Source organism: Rutidosis leptorrhynchoides, chromosome 4 (genome assembly GCF_046630445.1).
Source record: "Rutidosis leptorrhynchoides isolate AG116_Rl617_1_P2 chromosome 4, CSIRO_AGI_Rlap_v1, whole genome shotgun sequence".
In the NCBI taxonomy this organism is placed as follows: domain Eukaryota; kingdom Viridiplantae; phylum Streptophyta; class Magnoliopsida; order Asterales; family Asteraceae; genus Rutidosis; species Rutidosis leptorrhynchoides.
In genome coordinates, this window is record NC_092336.1 from 484,988,631 (window position 1) to 485,010,099 (window position 21,469).

Consider the following 21,469-nt stretch of genomic DNA (forward strand, 5'->3'; position numbering starts at 1 on the left):
ATTGAAAGTCACCTTTATTAATACGAGTAGACGATATACGACTATGGAAGAAATAATTGTCATATTCAAAAGGGCATGTAAACCATTAAGTAGATAAACATCACAAACATCTTTCTGCTGATACAAGGATTAAACTCTCTAAATGAAATACAAAAATCGGTGCCTGGGAGTAAACTTTTGTGTCACAAACAATTGAATTAGATTGTAAACATATACCTTGTTTTCAATACAAAATCATTCGGAATTAGATACAAACACTTTGTTCGAATAAGATTTCACATGAGCCTTAGTTCATATTCCCCTGCCATTGTTATATATCTCACCCACGGAAGAGCTTGGTAACCGCTTTTCTCGATGATCTTCAGGTAACGGACCTATAAAAACCCAAGAATAATGTAAATAAATGAACTAAATGTTGAAGTGGAGCTTACTTTCATATCATACTACTTTTGCAGAACGATGAGACAACTAATGAGACATCGATATCATACAGAAACAAGCATATAGTAGTTACTTAAATTGCAGATCGATGTAAATCTAGACTTGTAATTAAAATAATATCAATCCGAACCGAAAAAGATATAAGCCTATACAATCCAATACCAAATCTAAACATAGTATAACAGAAACACATACATTAATGGACAGCTATAAGTCTCTTTTAACTAAATTTTTACCAAAACACTTCATCATCTTACACTTATACTTGCATAGTCATATCCGTTCTACTAATATCTACTACAGTAATATTTTTATCGGAGAACTGAAGATTCAAGTCAAGTTAATGTAATTGAAAATCGAAACTGAATTAGTTATAAATGTGAAGGTATCAACATCCAATAGATAGATTAAGATAATTACAAAAGTATTTAAGAAGAGAATTGGGGAAGGCTTACTTGAATTCCTGAAACCGTAAAATATGGTATCTCAAACTTCACACGGATAGGAGCTTTTCTCTCAGGAACGGCTTCTTCGGCCACTATACTCGGAAGTTTGAACTCGGCTCTCAACATGTACTCCTTAAAAATCAAACATTAACAGATTTACGTACATCCAATGAGTTGACCGACGGGTCAAATTACTTTAGAAACATGACTTTATTTTTACGCCTAGTTACTAGGTAGTATAAATACTGAAGAAGAAGAAAAGTTACCTTGCCTCCCGGAAATGATTTTATTTTCCAGCTAAGTGCATCACTTTCTGGTGCATAAGCAGCTGATCCCATTGAAGTCCGAACATTTGGATTAGTTGCATCAGCAGGCACAGGCAATTCGATCTCTACATTTGTTGCAGTGCTGCCAATTCAAAAATTCCAAACTTTTAACCATGAATGATAATCGATAATCGATGTTCGCACGTTTTAGACAGTAGGTAGCGAGTTAAATCAGTTGGGTAACAGGACATGTCATATACAAATAATAATTTATTTACATTTATACTAACAGACAAAAGTTATGAATACTAATATTCGCACGCTTTAATCACTTGTACACCGCGCAACAATGGCTGTACACCGGCACTATTCACGTGAACAGTACAACATATATACTAACAGACAAAAGTTATGAATAGTACTATTCACACGCTTTAATCACGTGTACACCGCGCAACAATGGTTGTACACCGGGCACTATTCACGTGAACAGTACTGTACAAGTGGTTAAAGGGTGCGAACAGTACTATTCGCGGTACTGTAGCATTTTTTTGTAACAGTTTTTCCCCATTTTTTCCTTTTTTGGTTTCCTTTATATTTTTCACCTGCAGCAAATATCTACTAGACAAAAAATATGAATAGTACCGATGGTTTCTTTATAATTAGCAGCAGCAAATATCTACTAGGCAAAAAATATGAATAGTACCGATTGTTTCTTTTATATTTTTCTCTACCCGTTGTAACAATTTTTTTTTTCTTTTTTCTTTTTTGGTTTCCTTTATATTTTTCTCCACCCGCAGAGATGCACCTATATTGTTAATTTAAAATAACATTTAAATCTTTGACGGGTTATACCTTTTAATTCGACTCGAGTTGCGCTTCAACGACATCATCGTTAAACTAAACGCAATAAAATACATTGAAAACCGAACCCCCGGCGTGAAGCGAGGGTAAACAACTAGTTAATAACTATATATTATTAGCGAGTTAAGCTACTGTAGGTGACCGTGGGCCAGTCAGGGTTGACCCTAAAAACTTCTTGTTCCTTTATATACAAATAATTATGATATATTCTTAATGTGTTAACTATGAATACAACAGCAACATTACTGCAATATAATCTACAGCTTTGAATTTTATCATTCAGAAAGTTTTGGGGAAGTATGAGCGTTTGACCCACTGTATCAGTTCCCCTTCAAGCTATACTTGTTAAAAATTTTGACCTGTTTGAGATAAAACACAACCGGGATTGACCCATAAATGAGTAAATCGGTCGAATCCCACCCCTACACTAGACCCATGTAGGATATATAGATTAAAACGGCGATTTAGTTTTAACTCTTCAAATACGAGCAGGAAATTAAACATTCAAACATAAATTTTACCTCCGCTCCTTAAATTGGCTCCGAGCTTTCACTGTGATTTCCATACGACTTCTAGAATGTCTTTCGATTTGAGCTTCTACCCATATCAGAGGCTTTACCTGAAGATTACAAATGCTCAAAAGAAGTCAGGAACAGGAGGCTAGATTATATGTTGAGGCCGAGTACGGAATTACAAGAACCTGAGTACTGAGTCGATATGTCATGAGGTCAAAAGCACCATCAGGAGGTACAAAAGATATTGTGCGATCATTTTCGAATCGCGCCAAGCGCACACACCTATACCAAATTGAAAATTGAACAACGGCTAATAGCAGTATATATATATATCGATGAACAAAACAACAAAGTATGTGTAGAAAACAATTACTCCGTAAAAAGAAAGAAAAAAAAAGATGTGAACTTTTGAGTGGCTGTTGGTGCGACTAGCGTTGTCCTAAAGCCTTTTTCCTTAAAATTTTTAACTTAAAATAAGCGTTTTAATTATGATTAGAAAAATAGTAATAAACATACAAAAATAGTAATAAACATACAGAAATTTAACTTAATTTTGAATGAAACAAGTTAGAAGATTTTGGGCATTCATTATGTAGGTCAGTCCATAGGGATATAGCAAAATCTAAAACAAAAAAAAAAAAAAAAAAAACATTTAATATCAATGGATGCCAAATTTCCACCTCTAAAGAAGAGGGAAAATGCCATGACAGCTAATTACTTGATGAAGTATAGTTATACAACAGAAGAATAGTTATACAACATACTGATGAAACTTGATGTCATCCAAGTCAATAGCTTTTCCTTTAGATGATCGTCCTTGAGCCTCCAACAATACTCTATCATTCAGCCCTAGCTTACATTCAGGCATACCACTGCAAGAAATTAAGCATTCACCATTTAGTTGTTGCACAATATTTTTCGGTTTCTTTGAGATGTTTAAGCATCCATGTAGATGAGTGAGATACTGCTAGGGGAGTGCAGGTATCACCCACAAATATAGAATTTGTATCATACAAACGAACGAAGACCAGAGCCCGCTATATTTGGTTCTAAGTTCTAGATTCTAATAGTATAAACATTAAAATTATTCTCACTGCAGTCCATGTTCAGGACCAAACTAAACTGGAAGAGTAAGAAAGCACAAAAAGTAGCCCTTATGAAATCAATATGCGTTAACTGTATACGCAGCCTGAATACTCAGACATTTTAATGTTTGCAACTGATACAAAATTGCTAGGGAGAAGACATGAAAAAGGTTCATCGTCCCCTTCTAGGAGTATCGATAAACTCATGGCAACATTCATCACCAAGGAACCAGTTTAGACACAAGCTTGCAGCTACTTCATACATCAGCTCAGAGAAGAACTATGTTAATAATTCTTTTTATATATACAAGGTTGCATGAAACATACATCCAGCATAAGTGAACTTACAAATAATTTTCACTAAACAGTTACTAACTTTGCTAATGACTAATCAGCTTGTTACCTAGAAAATACTCGAAATTATATACAACAACAACAACAACAACAATACCCAATCCCGCGCCTGCGAGGTATGGGGGAGGTAAGGTGTAGACAATCCTTCCTCTACCCTAAACTAGAAGAGAAGTCGTTTCTGTTACCACGAGTCGAGAGAATTCTCCACCCACGGTAAAGGAAATTCATCCCCCTCTCTACTCCAGGGTAGAGAGATTGCTTCCGTGAGGACCTCCGGCTAAAAAAAGACTCTTTTTTTTTTTTATTTAAAACTAGAAAACAGAAATTAAAAAATAAATTAAAACATACAAAGATAAATAAAAAATAATAATAAAAATAATAATAATAATAATAATAATAATAATAATAATAAAATATAGGGGGGACGCCATGAAAATGGTAGAATCAGATTTTCATGGGGTTTAAAGCATGCCTAAGAATCAATTTAGGCTCTGAGCGGCAGTCAAGACGCCACTAAAACGACGCTTGTCGTTGCCTCAATAAATAGAGCCAAAAGACCTTGTGGACAGCAACTCGAGGGCATGCCGGGTGGAAGTTGTTGCGCAAGCAAAGAGCCAACCACCCTTAGCAAACCAAAAACCACTCATGCACCTTTACGGTAGACACCCCCGAAACCACCCAACTAAAAGGAACCAACCAAGCTCTAGAGCAAGGGAAGTCGTCCTCAGCCATAATGGTCCCAAGATGCACCGAGCGATGCGAATCACTTGATATAGAAAACAAAATAAGAATAGATGTAGTAATATCAAGTCAATTGCTAAGATTATCTAAAAATTAAACGGTAAAAATTGTTACCTTAAATAAGTCCGCATCTTCAGTGCCCCAACTACATCTGACCTCACTATTTGACCGTTACTGTTGACAAGTATATTCACACTCTCCACAACATCCAAAAAGACCTAAGCAAGGAAAATGAGTAATTTTAAGGTCTCATTTCAATGATAACCTAACCTAGCTCTGAAAAAAATAAGACCTACACCTACCTCATTCTTCTTGTATCGAATCCCTTCACTACGCCAAGACACAGCATTTGTAACAGCCATGGGAGGCCGCTGGTTAACTTCCATCCTGTAAGCATCGGTCTTGATAAACTCGCTGAGAATTTTCGCTTCGGTGAATTGAGGGTAACCAAAATCCATCATTTCGTCAAGTAACTCGTACTGCAAGATATCATGAAGCTTCAGCGTTTATGCTTCTTATAGTGGGCATATTTAGTGAGAATATATTATATAGTATGCTTAGTTGCTTACCACTACAACAAAGTTATCTCTAAGTGATTCCTCCTCTAGCTCCTCAAAGTAATGCTTAAATACCTGTCACGAACAAATAACAAAAAATTAATAAATAAATTAATGAAAGCTATTACATACAACTAGAAAATAGTGCTTACATCCACTACACGGTGTAGAAACAGGAGAAGGCTAGCGGCATTACAGTTCTGCCTTGATGCAGTCATTAAATATACATTGTTGTGTTGTACGAACATATAAGTAACACCATTATCATACACAACGGGATCTTGAACTTCTTGATCACCCTAAGGCAGCACACAATAAACAAATTAGATAAACTCATCTACATCTTCAATTAACTTGTAACTTACTTATCCTGTTAAGGCTAGAACTGCCTTTTATCAGAGTAGAACCCTAATCGATTAACAATCACAAACAAGCAAGCTGAATAATAAACATAGAATAAAAACAACACGAGAATTATAGTGGTTCGGTTTCTAGGTGAAACCTACATCCACTTTGGAACTAGAGAGTATTATTATTAATTTGGAGGTGATACAAAGTATGTACATATAAGAGAGTATTTATAGACAATGATTAAGACAAACCCTAGTCTAATTAACCTAAGCCCGGCCCATTTAAATTAGGGTTGGCCAAACCCTAACTTAACCACCAAGTAAGCCTCTGCCAAAGCCTACATACATTAACAATCTCCCACTTGGAGGCTTCGAACAACATCGATCTGCACTCTTGTACTTCTGCTTTGCAAGACTCAGCTCATCTCTTCTCTCTCTAGTTCCTGCCTTCTCTTCAATGTTCCTGAAGGCCAGTTGAAGCTATGCACAGCTTCAACTTATCCAGCGTTACTGGTTTGGTGAACATATCTGCTGGATTCTTTGAACCTGGAATGCTCTCCAGATTAAATGTTCCATTGCTTATCCGTTCTCTGATAAAGTGATACTTCATGCCAATGTGCTTCGTCTTAGCATGATAGACTGGATTCTTTGCTAACTTGATTGCGCTCTCATTATCATAATATAAGACAAATTCTGTCTGTTTGCTGCCCAGTTCTTTCATGAATGTCTTCAACCACACTAGTTCTTTACTGGCTTCAGTCAAGGCCATGTATTCAGGCCATGTATTCTGCTTCAGTAGTAGATAGAGCCACGCTCTTTTGAAGCCTAGACATCCAACTCACTGCTGTTCCTCCTATAGTGAATACATACACGGTGGTGCTCTTGAAGGTATTATTGCATCTACCCAGATCTGCATCAGAATAACCACTGAGAGTAGTATCTTTGCCCTTGAAACATAACCCAACTTTGGGAGTACCCTTTAAATACCGCAGTATCCACTTCACTGCTTCCCAATGTCCTTTCCCCGGAGCTGACATAAAGCGACTAACCATCCCAACTGCATATGCTATATCAGGTCTTGTACACACCATAGCGTACATTAGACTACCCACTGCGGATGCATAAGGAACCTTAGCCATTTCTGCTTTTTCTACTTCGGTTTTAGGAGACTGATGTTTAGAAAGCTTTAGATGACTTCCCAACGGTGTGTTTCTTGGCTTTGTAGACTCACCATTCATTCTGAACTTTTCAAGAACCTTGCGAATATATTTTTCTTAAGATAAAGAAACTGACCCATCTTTATTCCTGCATATACTCATACCGAGAATCTGCTTAGCTGGCCCGAGATCCTTCATTTCAAATTCTCTAGATAATTACTTCTTCAAATTGCGTATTTCAACCATATCAGAACCTGCAATTAACATATCATCGACATAAAGAAGCAATATAATATAGGAGCTCTTGAACTTCTTCAAATAACAGCAATGATCTGTAGAACTTCTCACGAATCCTGTCTTCTCCATGAAATTATCAAATTTCAAGTATCACCGTCCTGGGAGCTTGTTTCAAACCATACAAGCTTCTCTTTAGATTACACACAAGACTCTCCTTTCCTTTGACACGAAACCCCTCTGGTTGAGATATGTAAATGTCTTCTTCAATGTCGCCATGCAGGAAGGCTGTTTTAACATCCAACTGTTCTAAGTGTAACTTCTCGGTTGCAACCATACTTGGAACCAATCTGATAGTCGTCATCTTCACTACTGGAGAAAAGATTTCAGCATAGTCGACTCCTTTCTTTTGTTAATTGACAACTAATCTTGCTTTGTATCGTTTAGAACAATCCCCTTCATCTTTGACTCTGAAAACCCATTTATTCTGTAAGACCCTTTTTCCTGGTGGTAACTTGGTCAACTTCCAAGTTTGATTTTTCAATAAAGATTCCATCTCGCTTTTCATAGCATGCTCCCACTGGAACGAATCTTTCACCTTCATTGCCTCAGAATAACTTTCTGGTTCCCCATTTTCTGTCAAAAGAAGATAGTTAACTGTTGGACTAAACCTCTTTGGCTGTCTTGTGACTCGTGTAGATCTCCTGACCCAATTTGACTGGTCAGATTGTTATGGGGGCTGTGGGGGCTGCTCATCATCAGAATCTGAGCTCCCACTATCTGAAGTCTGCTCGTGATCAGACTCCGAGCTTTCACTGTTAGGAACTCCCACTGGAACTTCAGTTTCATACTCTGGAGTTTCCCTTTCATCTTCTCTAGTTGTCTCTGTGTCAACCTCAAATTCAACTGATTCTTTTTCTTTTGGTGTTGAGTTGAAATCCTTGTACAATTCTGCTTCATTGAAGGTGGCATGTTTACTTCTGATAACATGTTTTCCCTTGTTATCCCATAACCTGTAACCCATGTCATCTCCCTCATAACCAATGAACACGTACTTCTTTGCTTTTGCATCAAGTTTGTCACCATCTTTATTAATATCATATGCACTGCACCCAAAGATTTTTAGATGCTCATAACTGATTGCTTTACCTCTCCATTCTTCTTCGGGTATTTTGAAATCAAGCGGAGCTGATGGAGAACGGTTGATCAAATAAGCGGCAGTGCTTACTGCATCAGCCCATAGAGTCTTTGGTAGCCCACAATTAAGTCTCATGTTACGTGCTCTCTCATTTAAAGTGCGATTCATTCTTTCTGCAACTCCATTTTGTTGTGGAGTACCTGGAACCGTCTTGATCATCCGAATGTCATGATCAGCACAATAGTTAACGAACTCGGTGCTGATGTATTCTCCTCCATTATCCGACTTCAAGCATTTTACCTTCAAATCACAAGATAATTCAACAGCAGATTTCCATTTCTTAAAAGCTTCAAATACATCAGATTTATTTTTAAGAAAGTAAACCCATACCTTGCGTGTTGAATCATCGATGAAAGTAACATAATAGCGTGCTCCTCCCAATGAAGAAACAGGAGTAGGCCCGAACACATCCGTGTGTACTAGCTCCAACTTCTGAGCCTTTAAAGTTCTGCCTGCTTTTGCAAAGGTGACCTTCTTCTTCTTTCCTAGAACACATGACTCGCAAAAGTCCGATTCAACTCTCTTTAGACCAGGAATTTTACCATTTGACACTAGCATTTTCATTCCTTTGTCACTCATGTGACCTAAACGTTGGTGCCACTGACTGGTTAAGCTACGATCATTGGAAACTGTATTTACTTCATTAGTTGGAACTTCTGCCATATAAAGAGTGCCTCTCTTCTTACCCTTGGCTATTACTAAGTACCCCTTTATTACTTTCAACTGACCTTCACCAAATAGCACACTATATCCTTGATCATCAAGCTGTCCAACAGAGATTAGATCATCAAGCTGTCCAACAGAGATTAGTTTCTTCTTTAGGCCAGGAATAACTCGGACATTTTTCAAGGTCTAATTAGTGCCCAAAGAGGTCTTCAGCTCTAAGTCTCCAATCCATGTAATGTCAAGACAATGATCATTAGCCAAACGAACTTTACCAAGATTACCTGTTCGTAGATTCTTCATCAAATGTGGACTTGGAGTAGCATGAAACGATGCTCCTGAATCCATAACCCACGCATCAATTGTATTCTCAATGCAGCAAACAAGGACGTTATCATAATCATCTGTTGCAACTGCAACATTAACTTCCTTTGGCTTTGATGATGTTACTGGCTTAGTGCACTGGTTTCGGAAGTGCCCAGTCTCCTGACAATTCCAACATTTAATATCATTCCTCGTTCTCGACACACTCCTCCTTCTTGACTTTGACCTGTCCCTGGTGGTGTTACTTCTGCCTTTTCTCCTACCCCTCTCTTCTGTGCTCAGCAAGTTTCCTGATGGTTCTCCTGAACTCTTTCTTCTTATATCTTCTCCAAGAATAAAATCACGAATGCTCTCAAACTTTAGCTTTGAGGACTCTGTGGATCCACTGATAGCTGTGACTGAACCTGACCAGCTTTCAGGTAACGAAGATAATAATAGAAGAGCTTTGACTTCGTCATCGAACTTGATATCAACTGACAGTAACCGAGAGATAATATTGTTGAAGTTATTAACATGATTTGTTACTGAAGCACCTTCTTTCAACCTGGTGTTAACACCAACTGTCTGATCAAAAACACCTTGTTAGAAGCAGACGGCTTCTCATACATATTTGCTAAGGTCTTCATCAAACCATGTGTCGTGGTTTCGTTCACAATGTTAAAGGCAACACTTTTTGTCAACGTGAGTCTGACAACTGCTAGGGCTTTCCTGTCAAGCGTCTTCCATTCGTCGTCTTCCATTCCTTCTGGTTTATTTTCATTCAAGGCGTCTATCAGATCCTTCTGACATAACAAGTCTTCAACCTGCATCTTCCACCACCCAAAATCTTGCCCATCAAACTTGTCGATTTTGATCCTTCCTTCTTCTGCCATTTGTACTAGCTTTATCGAATCTTAACAGCAACAAAAGTGGTGACGGCTATGGTTAATATGGAACTGGCAGCCTGCGATCTGTAACACTAGCAACAGCAACAGATATGATCAGCTCCAGATCTGATAAGCAACAGCAACAGATCTGATCAGCAACATATCTGATCAGATGTCGGCTACCTGTGATCCTTTAATATGCAGCAGCAGACTTGCAACCTTGTTATCTTCAATCGGCTAGGGTTAGAACCTGAGCTCTAGATACCAGTTGTTAAGGCTAGAACTGCCTTTTATCAGAGTAGAACCCTAATCGATTAACAATCACAAACAAGCAAGCCGAATAATAAACACAGAATAAAAACAACACGAGAATTATAGTGGTTCGGTTTCTAGGTGAAACCTACATCCACTTTGGAACGAGAGAGTATTATTATTAATTTGGAGGTGATACAAAGTATGTACATATGAGAGAGTATTTATAGACAATGATTAAGACAAACCCTAGTCTAATTAACCTAAGCCCGGCACATTTAAATTAGGGTTGGCCAAACCCTAACTTAACCACCAAAGTAAGCCTCTGCCAAAGCCTACATACATTAACATATCCAATTGGAGCAAAATAAACACATAACTTGTCGTCTAAACTAGCATCCTAGTTTCACTACAACATTCACCAACCAGTACAGCTCAAATCATCATTCATCATTATATTATACTCCGTATTTATATATTACTTCCTATAGATCTGACAGCAATTCGAAGTCTAAACTTATCCATAACTTGCTAAGAGTAAACATTAGCTGAACAAGTAACTTTTCAAAATTAACCTAGTATATATTGATTCAGTTCTAATCAAATACATCAAAATATATCATTAAACGACAACTATTATATATGAATATATTTAATATATATACACCTCTTTTTCTATGAGTTTAGTGAAGAAGCGTTCGGCCTGAGCTGCAGATACATCGCCACGGTAATCACGCCACACAAGAACACGGCCTTTGATGTCGAGAAGGAACAGCGCAGAGGCCGCCCCTGCCATCACTTGCTGCAAATCAGATCTGAATTTTGATGTATCTATCTGTCTATATGGAATACTAATTTCGATTTGAGATCTGGATTGGATTCTAATTATCGATCTACGAATCTAGCTAGGGCTCAATTGGCGATTACTTGTCGACTAAAATCGGTTATAATTAATTTGAAGATGAGTTTGAAGTGCGATCGGTGTGAAATGTACTTTTTCTTGTTATATATCTGCGTGTTAGAATAGAAATGGAAGTCGATGCTTGCTCAGGAGCTTTGGTTATGGAGTCTACTATCTTCACGCCGCGCTGTAAATATCTTTGGTGGGTTGGGCTGAAAGTTTGGGCAGCCTTATGAAGCCCATCTACGTTTAGCCCAAATATACAACTCTTAAATCACAGAATCTAATATGATATGAAGAAAAATGAAAATACGACAATTCTAATGGTATTTTTTTTTTTTTTATGGATTACTCAGATAAATATTTTATAAAAAATAATAAATGAGTGATACAATGAAGAACAATATGTGACAAGGGAACCTTGAAGTACTCAAACAAGCCGAATAGACTAGCCTTTAACAAACGACCTAGTAGCCTATCAAAGTATCAATACAACAGACCTCAAAACGACCCTATGGAATTCTCCATTGTTCTTCATTAGACGCACTTCTGCAAAGTCCCTAAACTTTATATAAAACAATTTCAGTCGCACGATTGAGAGATTAACTTCCCAAAGTTGTTCTGGAGAGCGCTTCTATTCGTTGAACAATCTATAAATTCATTTTTGCCAAATAAAGTACACGTTAGCAGCCAACGTGAGCTTCCACACTTAAACACGAGCAATCATCCTAGTAGCAATCAAAATTAAGAAAGAACAAATATTTTTTCAATTCGTACATGCCCCAATAAAATCCACGAACTCGGCTGACTTCATCCATACTTGCGCTGAGAATTGCACAAAGAACACGTAAGCTGCATCTCGCATTTATCTCCCCATAATTTCAGCATGTCTTGAGTTTTTGACTTTCCTCTTGATATGACGAAAACTGACGGTTTTATTTATGCGGTGTCGTTAAGTCGCAAAACGTCGGAATTAGCTATCAGCAGGGGGTAATAGTTTTAAATTTATATTTAGCGGGGCCTAAATCTTACTACTCCTTCTTATGGTGAGTAATGGAAATATGACCTAGGGTCAAATTTTTAAGAAGTCAGCAGAATCGAACCTATTAGCTTAGGATATTCCTAAAGTAGGGGAGTAGTTGTAAATTACCTAATTTTGAGTTTTTCTAGTTTATAAGATAAAATAAATGCGATAAAATTTGTAATTCAGATAAGGTTAAAACAAATGCATACTATGATTTCGTTAGTTAATCTCCCGAGATTATGAAATGTTGGCTCATGAATAGGTAGTGACTTTGTATTAATTACACTGGTCCTACCGCCTATGTCAGAAGACATGTCACTGGGTAATGTGTTAGGCTTGAAGATTCTGAATAGACAGCAACGTCGCATACCCCCGACGCCCGTGCAGCCTGACTACAAGCATACACGTTCAGACAACTCATCCAATTGAGCGACTCGGTTATGTGACGTATTAACGTTCCAAAAGGACTAAACTTTCTTAAGCATAATAAAATACAAGGTATCCCATATCCGATAGACGTGATGTGTGTTGATACTTTCGTTAATGATTGGTTTTAAAGATAATTATACCCTTAAAAGAGTTTAATCATAAAGAACACCATGACCAAGTCGGTATGACTTCCATGAACACGTTCGTTTCTCCTAACGGTCCAATCATTTATGAGTTTAAACAAATAGTTCCTTAATTAACTATGAATCCCTCAAGCGGGGTGCAATGCTTGAGACCTCGTTATGGTGAAGTGTACTAATCAGCACTGACTGGGTTCCATGGCCTTACTTAGTAGAGGTACATCTTACAACAACCGTTGTGCTTCAGCATGCACGTACGAAGTTTATATGTTTTGTGACTACACTAGCATGGTCTAGGACCGACAATGTACTATGGGCCTAGTTAGATGTTTCACTATGAAAGAATCCTCAGTCGGAATCCAAAGCTCGGTGGTCTTACTACAACCGGTGTGCCTTGGCCAAGCTTGCGTTGTATCCGACATAATTCTCTTACCAAGGGGTGACACAAAATAGTGTACTCTGAATCGGGTTCGCGACTTCCTAATAACATAGCCAATAACTACGTACTATTAGTTGGAAAAGCGACCGAGTTTAAAGCATAATCGGAAAGCATCTTGACAACATACGCATTCCATAATATTATTTCGGCATCATAACTAACTACATCATAGCATACACTACAGATAACTACTCGCTAATCATGGTAACAATATCATAAACCATAATAATGAAAGACATTATATAAAGTTAAAGGATATAAGTACCACTAGATTAAACGAGTTCCGAAAGTACAAAAGTGACAACTTCAAACTCCAGAAAGCTCCTAATACAATCTTTGACGTTCTTCTCCGGGTACTAAATTTCCCACTCGGAGTCGAAGACCTTGAAAGTATGACTCTAATTATTGTAGTACGAGATAGAAAGAAGTGAATTCATGTGTGTGAAAAATGGGATGACAAATGGCCCTTAAATAGAAAATACTTTGGCTGGAAACGTTTCACAAACGCTTTCGTTATTTGATACGCTTAATTCAAGTGTTCACCTCTTTTTATACGAACTTGAACTAATTGATTCAGATTCGTTTATAGATTTATTTTTCATCTTCATGATTTTAGTTTGTGATTTTGGATTGATCTTAATTGAAAATTGGGGAACGTTTGATTGATCTAAAAAATTAGGGTATGATTGATCTCAGTTGGAAACAGGGAACGATTTGATCGATACGGGAGGCGGTGTATTTTAATGGTGCAATGTCGAAAATACCCCTCATCGTAAATGAGTTCTCTGGTTTCTCTCCCTACCCTAGTTGTTTTTGGATCCTCTCCCTATATATATATACATATATATATATATATATATATATATATATATATATATATATATATATATATATATATATATATATATATATATATATATATATATATATATATATATGGGCAGGATCAATGGGGAAGTAACCAATCGGCGGGAAGCGGGGGGAAGCAAAAAAAAAATAGTTTTTTTTGGAATTTTTTTTCGACATCAAGATCACACGAAAATATGAACATTTAGAAGAGACACTTCGTGATGAATGTCATTATTTAGGCGGGAAAACGATCGACAAAAATTACATTCAAGATAATATTGTTCGTGAAGAATATGAACGTCTTTTTTTCATGTTTTGTGAAGTAAAATTTAGCCCGATTTAGAGTTTAGGATTTAGGGTTTAGGGTTTGGTGTTTTGGGTTTATTCCATAAACCCAAAACACCAAACCCTAAACCTTAAACCCTAAACCCTAAACTCTAAACCGTTCGTGTTAAAAACTCAATCTAAATCCTAAATCTAAACCCTAAATCTAAACCCTAAACCCTAAATTTCTAAACCCTAATATCTAAACCCTAATATCTAAACCCCAATAGCTAAAAACTCAACATATGCTCGAAAAACACGATAATTGTTATATATTACTTCTTCGAGCGTTTTCCCGCCAAAATAAAAACATTTATCACAAAGTGTCTCTACTAAATGTTCATATTTTCATCTCATCTATAATGTTCGTGAACAAAGTTTTTTTCAAAAAACGAAAAAAAAAAGTTTTTGCTTCCCCCCGAATGGTTACTTCCCTCTTGATCCTACCCCTATATATATATATATATATATATATATATATATATATATATATATATATATATATATGTATATATATATATATATATATATATATATATATATATATATATATATATATATTAAGAAAACATAATAACATTAAAAACAAATGTGTAGATCAACATGTACAACCGATACAAGAAATTCAAAATGAGCCCTAGCCAAACAAAATAAACCTAAACAAAATGTCCTCATAAAAAGGAATATAACACGTTTAGTGTGATGACCCGTCCAAATCTACTTGGACGAATGCATCATTCATTGATTTCATAGTGAGGTTTTGACCTCTATATGATAAGTTTTGTAAACATTGCATTCTTTCGAAAAGGCACACCAAAAATGAATATATAAATCTAAGGTTTTCGACGTCTGATGACTTCTACATATAGACAATCACCATATATAATAGTTTTTAACAATACATCCGTTGACAATACAGTCAAATAAGATACATGGTGATGATTTTGTGAATGCAAAGTTTTCTCGAATAAAGCATGTATGACTCCATGCACATAGCTTGTATAACGTATAAGTAAACAGCGGAAGACTTCTAGGAACCTGAGAATAAACATGCTTAAAAGTATCAACACAAAGGTTGGTGAGTTCATAGTTTTAATGTTGCGCATAATCTGTATATAAAGGCGGATCACAAGATTTCAGGTGTTTCATCCAAAAACGTTTATCAAAATATTCTACAAGATTGAGCACCCTGGTAACTAAACTTTAATGTATATATAATAAGTACCCCTGTTTTAACATACATGCAACCAACATGTACAATACACGCAAACCAACGTGTACTAACCTCAATTAGCATACGTCTGTGTTAGGACCCCGAAGTTGTATAGTGTTAATGTGAAATAAGCTTAATTGATGGTTCCTTAGAAGAGGGCTATATAAGGAACCTAAGTAGTCCTAATTAGATAGCCATTGCATTGTAACTGAGTTCTAGAAGCTGTGGAATGTAAATCTTGTTAATTCTCTCTAATACTGAATATCCTTCACACTTACCGAATCTCATTCTAACTTGTCTTTTCTTCTAATCTCAACATGATCTGACCTATCATTTGGTATCAGAGCTTCCAGGGAGTGATATTACATCACTAGATCGATCCAGAGATTGGAGATTACATAATCTGAGCACTCTCGGTATATTGAATCAGATTCGGTATAATCGAATCTGATAATCTGACGTTCAGATTCCTGTGATAAGTTCAGCGAAGGTGTATTAGGTTGATTAGAAAGAGTTTTAATCATCATTACATCTTTTTAACATCAATTATGGAGAATCAAGTTGATTTTTAGAGTTCGTGGCTAAAACTCTCGGTATTCATCAATTATAGATTGATTCTGTAGTTAAGTAAAGATTTTGAGGTTTCAGTTGTGATCGTGAGGTGTTTAATCACATTTCTGACGGTTTAATTTCATCAATTCTTCAAGTTTTGAAGATTTTATACACATTCGGTATCGTAACTGCCATACCGAATCTGCTTCAAAGCTATTAATTCTCAATCAGTGTTGCAGATTGTGGTGTGTTTTTGATTCTATCACATTCAGTTTGGTCATACGTAGCTAATTGGTGTGATTTGAGAAAGGATTCGTTTGAATTCTAAGTTTTCATACTTAGACTCGGTATTGTCAACTGCTACAGTTGACATTCGGCATCTTTGATATTTTGTGTGATACTAACTTGTTTCCTTGTGCAGCAAGGTTACATAATCTAATTCAAAGGAATTGAATTTTGTTTGAATTCAAATTCATACAGAATCTAACTACCGAGTCAGATACCGAATCAAGATCTCGGTATTACTTAATTCATTGGTTTTAAGTGTTCTCAGGCTACAAATCTTGTGGTTACCGAATCTATACTGAATCTGGGTGTGTTACTTGTATTTCTGATCAGTTTCTGATACAGATTCTGGTTTACCGAATCTGCTACAGTACAGAATCTGTACCGAATCTTCTACAATACCGAATCAGTTACCGAATCTGACATTTGTGTTAGATTATTGTGATTTTTCATCTTAGATTTGAGTAATACCGAATCTTTACCGAATCTACCTCATTTTCAAGATGTCTACTCAAGATACTTTGATCATTGGATCAGATTCCCGTCCTCCAGTGTTGTTTGATGGCAAGTACACTCAGTGGCTTCACCGTATCACTCAGTACATAGACTCCAAGGGTGAGAAAGCAAAGTACATATGGGCTTCTCTGAGAGATGGTCCAGTTGTAGATTATCATCCAGATACTGGCATGCCAATTCAAGTCTATGAACTTTCTGGTGATAAATGTGAGAGAGCTCAGGGTGACATAGAGGCAGAGAACACTGTTATGCAAGCTATCCCATATAATTTGTTTGAAAATGTTGATAGCAACACAACAGCAAAAGATATATGGGATGAGATCAAACGATAGCAAGAAGGTTATGACATGTCAGATGTTACTAAACTGAATAAGGCTCTGGGATTTTATGAAGATTTCAAGCAGGAACATGATGAACCACTCAAGGATACCTACCGTCGTTTCAATGGTGTTCTCAATGAGTTGAAAAGGTGCAAGATCATAAAAGTAAATGCTGAAGTCAACATGAAATTTCTCAAAAAGCTCAATGTTGATTGGCTTACTTATGGAACCATTGTTCGATCGACCAAAGAGATTGACAAGTTGACTATTCATGAGCTTGTTGGAGTTCTTATGCATTACCAACCTGAAGTGTCTAAACTTCAAGAAGGAAGGAAAGAGTCATCTCCAAGTAATCCTCTTGCTCTCATTGCTAAAAAGAAGAGCAAATCATTTACAACTTCCAAAAGCTTGTCCAAGAAAGTGCTTGTTGAAGATTCAATTGATTCTGAAGAGTTGAATCTATCTGATGTTGATGATTCTCACCTTGAATTAGTCAAGATGGCAGCCATGTTTACAAAAGCCTTGAACAAATACAAATTCAAAGGCAAATCAAGCAATCAACGCAAGAATTCATCGTCTTCCTCGTACTACAAGAAAGCTGATCAATCAAAACAACAACAACGTACTGATGATTCCAAGAAGGATGATTCAATCTGTTTCAATTGTGGCAAAGCTGGTCATTACTCTCGTGAGTGCAAGATGCCTAAGAAGAAGGATGAAGCTTACTACAAGAAGAAAATGTTGATGGCTAAGATTGTAGAAACTGTGGAAGAGCTGAAACCGGTTGATGATACTTGATTTAACTGGACTGACGATTCAGATACAGAGGTTGAACATGCAAATGTTTGCAAGGTGACTAAGCTCATTAATGCTACGGAAGCAATGGAGAATTCTGACTCAGCATCTGATGATGATGAGGTACAATCATCTGAAATTCCACCTGATTTTATCAAAGTACAAAATGACATGATGAAGAATTTGGTCTCAATGTCAAAAGAAGTCAAAGGTTTAAAATCTGAAAACAAGGTTTTAAAAGATAAAATCAAACTTTTTGAGACCAAACCATCTTCATCTAAATTACAATCGGAATTGCAAAGATTGACTGTCCAACTCAGCTCCACGGAAACTGAGTTGGAAGATCTTAAAAATCAATTCATCCGATTAAGGTCGAAAGGACAGATTATCATCTAAAATCGGAACGACTTGCAGAAAAAGTTCAATTTCTAGAAAAAGATCTTTCTGATTTGAAAACTCAACATGAACCCACACTTTCAAAGCTAAACAAGAAAATTATTCAATTGAAAAACACCATAATTGAAAAGAACTCTGAAATATCTTCGTTGTCAAAAGAGTCTTTTCAAATGAAAGCACAACTTGCTCGATATGAGGAAAAATTCTATCGAACTGATCAATCCAAAGCTATCATGAATATGGAACTTTCAAAACAAACGATTTTCATGAATAGACCAAAAACAATTCAAGGTGACAAGTGGGGGTTGGGTTATGAAGATCCTAAGATCTTAGAAAATGCTTCCAAAAAGATTCCGGGATTATATCATTCTGATTACTTTCAAGCTGGTTTACCATATCATTTTGTGCATGCTTCTGATGCTGATTTTGATGATATTATTGTTAAACGTAAATCTAGGAAATACCATCAAATTAGCTTAATGTATGAGAAAATCAATGCTAAAATGGGTAAATCAAATCCTGATTTCTTGAAGGAACTTGTTGAAACTGAAAAGAATATGCAACGTGAAAATTATGTGCTTAAGCGTAGACTGGTTTATATCCCAACACTCATGCTAGAGAAATATATTTTAATGCTTGAGAATGAAGTGTTTAACAAACCTAGTTCTAGCATTATTGCCATAGATGAGGTGTTTGATGAACCAACTTTTGATGTGAAACCAATTCTACCGGCTTTACCTGCATGTTCTGATAATGTTTTTCGTGAAGATCTAGCACATGAACTAACTGTCTTCTTTGAGACAGAATCCCTAGGTCAACCTGATTTAGATGTAAAGGTAGAACCTCGAGATGAACCAAATGTTGAAAACGTGATAGACTTTGACACAATAATTAATGAATTTTATGAAAACATACCTGTTGTACGAAACTTGAAACGTATATTAGGTATAGTTGAAAAGAAAAATGTTGATTTGCAACTTAAGTGTCAATCATTAGAACAAATGCTTGCTTTGTGTGATAAATTGCCTCCACTTCCTAAGAAAAAAATGTACTTATGATTTTACGGAAGGTGAAGTGCTTGTTTCTGCAGAGGAATTATGTCTTGAAATTAAGAGCTTAAAACAAAAAATAATTCAACTGAAATAGGCTAACACACTTAAGCAATCATCTACTGTTGAAACCAATGTTTCTGAATGTGTTAGTGGGATTTATAAGAAGGGGAAGGGAACAACAACATCTACGGATGCAAAACCCATTACTATTCTTAAAAACCCATTACGTTCTCAATTTGGTAAACGTGTTTCAAAAGTTGCACCTTCAACACAATTTGTTGTCAAGAAAGTTCATTCTCAAAATGGTTATGTGTTAACTGAAAAGATTCCTATGATTCAAATGTCAAATCAATCAAAGGAAAGTCTTTTACCGAAATCAGTCAAGTCAACACAACACATGAGTCCAAAACCTGATTTGAGTGAGTATGATGCAAAGGAACGTAAAATCAAATTGGAAATTTTGCGAAATCAATCATCTCATGTGTCAACTGAAAAGTTTGGACATCTAACTATCAGAGGTGTTTTTCGTGTCACAGGTTATAATCCAAATTTGACTTACAAGTCTGTATGGGTTCCTAAGTCCACGACTAAGAAAGTAGCAACTAAACCAAAGAAATCTGCTAGTCGACCTAGGAAATCATCTCATGTTTTTCGATTTTCGTCTGTGAACAAAACATCTACTTGGAATAAGTTGTGTGTTAAGACTTCTGATAACGATGTAAAACTTGATATTGCGTATGATGCTTCATATAATGTGGTTTTAAATGATGCTTTATTGTCTAAATTGTATGATGCTTTACGTGATTATCTCATTGCTGATCCAAAGTTTATTGTTGGTACTAACCGTAAAGGACCCAAGAAACTTTGGGTACCTAAACTCTAGGAAATTAACGTTTACAGGGTTTCGACGTCTGTGTTTGGTATATCGATTCCGGTTGCTCTCGACACATGATGGGCGATAAATCCTTGCTTGTCAATTTCGTTGACAAATTCCTAAGAACGGTTACTTTTGGAAATGATGAGATTGCAGCAATTACGGGTTATGGAGATTTTGTGAAAAATGGCATAACGATCAAACGGGTCTCATATGTTGAGGGTTTGGGGTGCAGTTTATTTAGTGTCAGCCAATTTTGTGACGGAGATCTCAAGGTTTTGTTTGAACTTCGTCAATGCTCGGTGCAATCCATCGATGGAAACGATCTCATTGTTGGTAAACGTTGTGCTTCACGTTATACTATTGACCTCAATGATGCACCATCACATGGAACCATGTGTTTGGTCACACGTTCAACAAAGGAAAATTCATGGTTATGGCATCACCGGATGTCTCACCTGAATTACAAGGGTATTAATTGACTCGTCTCTAAAGACTTAGTTGATGGTATTCTAAGCTTTCAATATGATAAGCATCATGTGTGTCCATCATGTGCAATGGGTAAGCAGAAACGGACTAATCATCCGCTTAAGCAACACCCCAGTACTTCATCGTCCTTGCAATTATTGTATATGGACTTATGTGGACCCATGAGGATTTCTAGTCTTGGTGGCCGGAAACATGTGCTTGTCATTGTTGATGATTATACCCGATTTACATGGATTTTCCTTCTACGAACAAAGTCAGAAACCCCCGACATTATCATTGAGTTCATTAAAAAGACTCAACGCTCTTTTAACAAACATGTTAAGAGTATTCAAACTGATAATGGGACGGAATTTAAGAATGACCAGCTTGATAGTTATTTGAAAGACCAAGGCATTGAACATCAGTTCTCTACTGCACGAACCCCTCAACAGAATGGAGTAGTCGAACGACATAATCGTACGTTGTGCGAAGCAGCTCGAACGATGCTTGCTTACTCCGTTGCTTCTTTGTCAAAACCCGTTGCTTCTTTGTCAAAACCCGTTGCTTCTTTGTCAAAAC

General features: G+C 36.5%; 1 protein-coding gene across 2 annotated transcripts; it reads right to left on the bottom strand.

Moving 5' to 3' along the window:
• Positions 1-46: 46 nt before the first annotated feature.
• Positions 47-11,347, bottom strand: LOC139844610 (AP-1 complex subunit mu-2). Of its 2 annotated transcripts, none has more exons than XM_071834841.1 (11): positions 8,539-8,802; positions 5,422-5,568; positions 5,282-5,344; positions 5,015-5,191; positions 4,827-4,930; positions 3,297-3,404; positions 2,718-2,814; positions 2,539-2,636; positions 1,154-1,295; positions 897-1,019; positions 47-374 (listed from the first exon to the last, which is right to left on the bottom strand). In XM_071834841.1, the coding sequence occupies exons 1-11, from the start codon at positions 8,785-8,787 to the stop codon at positions 276-278; spliced, it is 1,407 nt and encodes a 468-aa protein (XP_071690942.1). In that variant the 5' UTR covers positions 8,788-8,802; the 3' UTR covers positions 47-275. The 2 variants fall into 2 exon arrangements, with proteins under 2 accessions (XP_071690942.1, XP_071690943.1); XM_071834842.1 differs by lacking the exon at positions 8,539-8,802 and adding an exon at positions 10,981-11,347 and having other exon boundaries at positions 49-374.
• Between the last annotated feature and the right edge of the window lie 10,122 nt (positions 11,348-21,469).

Bases quoted from the DNA above. Each gene is read 5' to 3' on its own strand.
- LOC139844610 (XM_071834841.1), bottom strand. From the start codon at position 8,787: ATGAGTGACAAAGGAATGAAAATGCTAGTGTCAAATGGTAAAATTCCT. The intron at 5,345-5,421 runs GTAAGCACTATT...TGTTCGTGACAG, and splicing joins TTCTACACCGTGTAGTGGAT to GTATTTAAGCATTACTTTGA. The intron at 1,020-1,153 runs GTAACTTTTCTT...TTGATTTTTAAG, and splicing joins AATCATTTCCGGGAGGCAAG to GAGTACATGTTGAGAGCCGA.